This window comes from Bemisia tabaci, chromosome 3 (assembly GCF_918797505.1).
Source record: "Bemisia tabaci chromosome 3, PGI_BMITA_v3".
Classification (NCBI taxonomy): domain Eukaryota; kingdom Metazoa; phylum Arthropoda; class Insecta; order Hemiptera; family Aleyrodidae; genus Bemisia; species Bemisia tabaci.
The window spans coordinates 52,384,806-52,391,911 of NC_092795.1; the positions used below are offsets into that span (position 1 = coordinate 52,384,806).

At 37.8% G+C, this 7,106-nt stretch overlaps 1 protein-coding gene across 2 annotated transcripts; it reads right to left on the reverse strand.

Annotated features, from left to right (window-relative positions):
- Positions 1-270: 270 nt before the first annotated feature.
- On the reverse strand, positions 271-7,095 carry LOC140224298 (OV-16 antigen-like). 2 transcript variants are annotated; one of them, XR_011899606.1, is made up of 5 exons: positions 6,846-7,093; positions 6,028-6,425; positions 4,577-4,700; positions 3,203-3,342; positions 294-449 (listed from the first exon to the last, which is right to left on the reverse strand). XR_011899606.1 is itself a non-coding variant. In XM_072298641.1 (4 exons), the coding sequence occupies exons 2-4, from the start codon at positions 6,391-6,393 to the stop codon at positions 286-288; spliced, it is 654 nt and encodes a 217-aa protein (XP_072154742.1). In that variant the 5' UTR covers positions 6,394-6,425; positions 6,846-7,095; the 3' UTR covers positions 271-285. The 2 variants fall into 2 exon arrangements, 1 of the variants encoding a protein (XP_072154742.1); XM_072298641.1 differs by lacking the exon at positions 3,203-3,342 and having other exon boundaries at positions 271-449; positions 6,846-7,095.
- Positions 7,096-7,106: the final 11 nt, after the last annotated feature.

Consider the following 7,106-nt stretch of genomic DNA (forward strand, 5'->3'; position numbering starts at 1 on the left):
TTGTGTCTATCTTAAATGAAGTAAAAGTAGAATATAATGATAAATTAATTAAATAACTCCATAAAAACCCTCAAATATATGAGCATTACTTATTCCCCTTTCATGTACTTCTACAAACATTTCATCTCATAAAACCCCGTTCCAATAATCTCTACAGGGTAAACATCTTTAATTTCACAGAAATAGAAATAAGGATAAACAATATTCACCCTGTTTACTCAGTCTTTTTGCACATAGGATGACAAGGGGACACGAGAGAGAGAACAAAATGAAAATTGCACAAGTTTAAATACAAATAAGGTAATTAACTTTACCGATGCCATACGGTTCCAGGCCTACGTAAGATGCGAGTGTTTCACCTCCTTCAACCCATAAGCCAGGTATGTTTACCACGACCCAGTGTTGATATTGCGCTAAACAATGATCATGTTCGCCGGGAAAATCTGGACCTTAAGTTTTGAAATAAAAATGCAGGGGTTCAGTTTATCAGAAACAACATTTTCTCCAAATAAATGTTTTAAAGTGCGGATATAAAATCTTTTATAGTACATTGAATATTTCATTTAATCCATATCATACGAATAGGTGGTTAGCGCAGGGGGAAGGGGAGTTGAAAAGGACGTTCTTTACACAAGAATGGGTCGAAGGGTCCTCCACTTTTCCCTTAAAAAATGTGTGATACTATCCTGCCAAAAATGATATTTTAATGCGAATGTATCGATTACGCCCCCACCCACTCCTCAGCTAAAGGATCTCATATTTTTCCTGTGAATGATAACTTCGCTTCGACACTGGTTTGCCGCAGCGCTTCGAGCTACTATTTCGCCACGGAGGCGTTGCACAGTATCATATGAGATCGAAGACATCCCAACGTATCATGATTGATGGCATCTTTCAAAAGCGCGAAGTTCCCTCGCAAATTAAATCGAGTGACGACGACAAAAAGAGAGTGGTAGTCGAAAAACTTACTGTCCTAGTATCTTTATTTAATAACTTTAAGTATGATTTTTAACTTCATTAGAGGAACAAGTGACCTAATTTAAGGAGAAATATCCTTAAATTTACCGCCGAGAAGATTTCCTTATGAGTTAATAAAGAAAATAATGTTTTTTTAAAGAATATATAAAAAGGAAAGTCATTTAAAGCTTTTATGAAAAGAAAAGTCACTTACATCAAGCAGAAATCCACTTCTGATCACCTATTTTATTCTTGATTCAAAATCAAATCTTCTTGACGGCATATTCAATAATGTTCCTTTATCTCTCTTATCTCGACTTATTTTGCAAGAAAAGTTCCGTACTCTTAAAGGTGTCGCCTGTCATTCTTATTGTTGGTGTGTTGGAGTGCCTTCAATTTCGTATAATACTGTACAACACTTCTATTGTGAAATAAAGAAGCGCCGTGGCACGTGGCACGCTGCGGCGCGGCACGGCCAGCCAGCCAGCCAGCACGGAACGCGCATTGGCGCCTACAAACCTAAGAGATACCTCAAGCATTGCGCAATGCGTAAAGTATCGACTTAGGTTTGTAGGCGCCAGTGCGCGTTTCGTGCTGGCAGCACGTCGCATCACTTTGCTGTATGCTAGGGCCTATTATTTAAACTCGCGGAGTCAGCGTTTTTCAACTTATTATTGTTATATGTTTGCACACTCTGCATGGATTACTTTAATTTAAATTTATAAAAAAAAATATATATGTGAAAGGAAAATTTAATGTGTGTTTTGTTAATATTAAGGTGTTTCCTTGACGTATTTAATGATATTCAAAGCACTTTAATTTTTTCTTTTAAGCGCTCAGCCGATAGGCGGCGCTTTTTGATTTCGATTTGCCACTAGAGCTCTAGTATAGTAGGGCGCTCAAGCGGTCAAATGGCGCACCAACTCATCGATGCACGGAACGTCATTTAGGAAAATTTATTTTTTGATTACCTCATAATAGCTCTGTGAATACGATTAAATGCAAATTAGCGTGAGAAATAAATAACAGTCCTAAAACTCTCTTCGCTATGCGGTTTATAGTTATTCTATAATTACTTTCGAAAGTTCAAGATGCGCGTTCTGATTTCCGAAAACTTTTCCACCGGTGATAACTTTATTCGGAGACCTTAGTAGAATTCGCTTACATCTAGGTTATGTGTCTTTGACTTATTTGTCTTTGGCTCTGGCGACGGTAGGTAGTTGTTACGCGTTTACGGTTTCCTTGGTAACCTTTGTTTGCTATCAGCTGATGTCGAGTAGTATGACTATAGGAAGCTCCAACCACGGCATTCTTCGAAAAAAGCGCGAAAACTTATAGATTTGAATTTTCAAATTTTAAGAAAAAAAAAATTCTATTTAAGAAAGCTTTAATTTAGTTTCTGTAATTTAGTTTTTAATAAAAATTCTGAAATAAAGTAAATATATATTGGTTTAAAAGTTGAATATTTCTTCACTTCAGGCAGACCCTCAATGCTGAGCGCTTCTCTAATACCAACGTATTAGAGCTTTCCCGCTTGTTATATTTTATGCTTTTACTGTGCTGCAGCGTGGTGTGAGCGCAACCAAGTGCTCAAAATAGGACGTACTTGACTCTGAAAGATCGATGTACAAATGGGCTGAAACCGAAGATTGCGTGCTTCTCGATTTGTCCCTATTTTATTCATTTGTGCATAGTTTCTTTCGACACAACTACTGCTCATTGACTTTAATATCGATGCCATCGCTTGGAAAAGGTTTTACAAATATTTGCCACGTTTTAAAAATGTAAATGTTTTTAAAATAAAGTAATATTGTCGTTTAAAAAAAAGTATTCATAAGGTTTATTTTTCATCGAAAATTTTAAGGATGGAAATAAAACCAAATATTCACCCATGACAATTTAAAAAGATTGATCAAAAGAAGGAAATAAGATTTCATTTAAAAAATGAGTTACCACAACAACTCTTCCGTCTCTCTCAATTTTCTCATTTGATTAATGTCAATATAATTTTACATACGGACTAAAATATGACACTTGGACCAAGTCACTGTTGCTTATTTCACTCGTGGACGTAGACTACAGGACAAAACAGGTGTGCGGACAAAAAATCGTTGACGGAATGCCCTGAAACCATTTTGTAATATTCGTGCATTCCAGACAGCCAAACATATTAACTTAAGACTCAACTCGATTAGAAATTTTGAGCAGATTGAGACAACATTTTCTAGAATTGTGAGAAATTAACCTGTTTGTCGCACCGAAATCCACGATGCGTTTGAATAACTTTAATGAATTAGAAACACCCATTGATGGGACCTCTAGAACCATGTAATAAAGTCCTTCAACTACCATTCTAGCCAAAAATTAAAATATTCTCTCTAGCTCCTAGAAACAAAATCGCTTTAACGTTTTGAAGGGTCAAATTTGGAAGCGCAAAAGGAGGACCCTCCACCCTCCATCCCTCCCCGGGCACCCCTTTCCTTCCTTAGATGGAGTTGAAACTTTTAAATTGTGTTTCCTGACATAAGAAACGATATTTTTGAAATTTTCAAGACCTCCAAAAAAATTTTTACCGGATATTTTTAACAACACTCGGCTCTGAAGCGCAACCGAATAACATCATTCCTTGTTTTAACATTTAATTTCAAAATTATCAACTTGCCAACACTGTATAGGTGGAATTTTTGGGAAAATTTCGAAGGTAATCGTTTTATGATTCTCAAGGGGGGGGGGGGCAAGTAAAGAGGGACATTGGTATTTTCTCATAATAGGGATGCTTCAAAAATTGGGGACTATTACTAGTTGTTGGTTTTAATTAGCTTTCTGAAGTGGAAATTATCAAAAATTTAACCAACTGTCTTTTCGGTGTAATGATAGAAAATTGTAGTTGTGAGCTTTCCCATCCTTGTTAAATGCTTTCTTCGACGATTTCTTTAAAAGAATGGTAGTCATGGCAGTAAGAAACTCTGAGCTTCATTGGGTAATTTATTTAAACCAACGGCAAATAATGTAATTTTTTCACGGCGTATATATCAGTACCCTTTATGTTCTTAGAATAAAATATTGAGCTTATGATGTGTGTAAAAGTTATAAAAGAACTTTTGCCGTTTAATTGTTATCTTTTTTACGTTAAAAACAACGGGCGGTGAAGATTATCAACCCAAGTTAGGTTACGTTGGGTTAAGCAACTAAACTAACTTCGCGGTGATGCTAAGGGTATCGAGCGAAAATGAAGGCGCTTCGCTGCGCTCTGGCAGACTCCAGTAAACGAATAGTATGCGCACGGGAGACAAATGTTGAGCAAAGTTAGCGCACTACTCAAACCTTATCGTCACATAAAGTTGTTTGTCCACTTATGCTAATCTTTGATACTAACTCTGACAAAGTTCGATTTTCATCGACACCTAAAACCACTCCGGTTTCTGTGCCCTAGTTCGTTGGGAAAGCTGCGAGTGAATAAATACGTTGCCGCACTTTCATCCATTTTGTTCTCTTTTGTCTTCTCTCTATTTACGGCAATCTGATAGTAAGTAAATATATAGATAATTATTCCTTAAAGAATAGATACTGTAGTACTTAATAGCAAAACCCAGAAATGTAATACAGTATCCAAACTTACTTATCAAAAGGAGCGTATAATACGTTTCCGCCTCAGAAATCCACCATAAGTAGTGTGGAGCCTCGCGCACATCGGTTTTATCAAAAATTCTACCCAAATTCCAGGGCATATTATAAAATGACACCTGTGAAAACCCGTCAATTCAATTTGATTAAAACCTAAAAATCACCATTTGTCATTAAATATCACTCGTACTCAGTGGTGTAGCCAGGCATTTTTCATGGAGGAAGTCTACAGTCAAACGTTCCTCACGGAAGGGGGAAGGACCCACAGTAAAAAATTACAAAAAACAAAGAAAGATGACAGCTTTTTGGAGAATATTTTCAAATAATGGGGGACCCTTCCCCTCCTTTTAGTTGTGCCACTGTCTACATGAGACTCGAATGAGATAATCAGAAAATTTAGCTATCGTCCACCGTAACAAGTTCTCTACAAATTGGGCCCGCAACTATTTTATTTCAATGCTAGTCATACTGTAGCGGTGTCTTTTGCAGTCTGATTGTCAGTCACAGGTGCACTGAAAATAAAAATCTCGGTGTTTTTACTAAGAAAAGGGTAAAATTACCAAGAATTCAGGGTTCTATTTGATCCCAGTTTTTTCTTGGTAAAGTTACCATTCATGGAATTAGTAATTTTACCGAGAAATCTCGGTAAAATCATTGAACTTTCTCGGTAATTTTACTGGACCTTGGTAAAAACGCCAATATTTTTTATCGACTGTGGTAGAATTACCGAGATAAAATGGCAAAGTTACCGGGAATTGATTACCAATAAAAGTGGTATTCTTACCTGGAAAAAACAGTACAAATACCGGTTTTTAAGTAAGCTTACCAGTCTGTCTTGGTAAAATTACCAATAATTGGTAAAAAAAAGTGATATGGTAAAGGTACCAACGGACCTTGGTAAAAACGCCGAGAATTTTTTTTCAGTGTGGACGATCACCGGTGGCTTCTTTGCCGTCGTTGCCCGTCGTGGTTTTAAGTCCGTGCACAACTGCATTCGGTCAAAATGTGGAGACAGGCAGACTAAACGCTTGACTGCAGCCATGAAGAGTTCATGTGCCACTGTTACGTCAACAATTTTATGATAATTTGCACATGGTGTTCCCTAATTTCAGTAAAGAAATAGTCCCCTTAACTCCTACCCCTTACAGCTGCAGTGCCTTTACAGTTTTGGTCATCCAACTTTTTCATACGCAGTATTATCTACAAGGTCAAAACGGTCAAATGTCTAAATGAGATACTAGTCTACAGACTAAAAATGTATTGAAACTGAGAGTTGCGGCGCTCAGGACTTCACAGGCACATACTTGACGAGTCCAGCAATCTATGATTCACCAAGAGGCTGCTTGGCTTGCTTGTCGGACTATGAAATAATGCGTGTATATGGCAGTAATATGGCACCAACGTCATTAGTGAGTGATATCAGGCAATGTTGCTCAACTATCTCACCTGAATTTCATGAGGTGGTCTTTTGTTTAGCACATCCGGGATGATCTTGGCATTTCTGAGGATCAGTTCTATGTCTTTCGGGGTTGTTGGCTGAGCGGTGGTCGTCGATGGAGTTGGCAGGTCGACCCAAGTTGTTCCATTGCCCCCTAATAGCTCCCATAAGGTTCCAAATGTCCAGAGAGGAGGGGTTGGAGTGACGCCATTTATACCCGTCCCTCCTTTGATTTGCTCTGTGTTCTGCAATTTTTGGGGGGGTTGCGAGGCTGAAATTTTAAGAGGCTGCAAGCTCGTTGATTTTCCATCAATTGCGCAAAGGAAGCATGTCTGAATAATAATTGATAGCTTGAGGCTGCAACAAGATAGCATCTCCTTCGCGCTAATGAAAAAAATCGCGTTTGCTGACACATAGTCGGGATAATCATACTCTTTAAAGTGAAAGCATAAGATTAACGAGTATCGCATTACGCCTGAGGCGCAAAGCGATTCGAGGGGCTGGACCGGGAATCGTTCTGGGGGCGTAGCCCTAAGTGAACATTAAATTGGCTGCGAGTATATTCGAGGAAATGTTCATGGATCTGTGACAATTAAAATGGGTCTTATCAAGTATGTACCTCAATAACTCAGAAATAATTGGTTTATCTCTCGCATGGTTTAGAGACTTTCGGTGGACTTTTCGGTTTAAGTTGGTTGACTGGAGAGTAGAAATGCAGCCCTCCATGTTACTTATTAATCGGTGAATTTGCTATCGTGTTAGTGTAATCGGAAAGAGTGAAACTTGATTTAGTTTAAGAGTAAATTTAAAATGGCGTGGAACTTACATATTTATCACATGTTTTTCCAAATAGCTACAGGTCCACACAAAATTGTTAAGGATTGGGTCAGAAAAAACTCGTTTGAACTGCGTTATAATTTGGAAACTTAATCATCCACCAGACTCCCTCTTCTCTCATTGTATGCAAGAGATAGGGAATAAATAGAGCACGTGGCATTGTTCACTGCTTGAGGTCATTTGAGTTTAATTCGAACGAAATAGAATGTAACAATCTATTAAGATAGAGAGTCAAAGAAGGAAGTTTCGT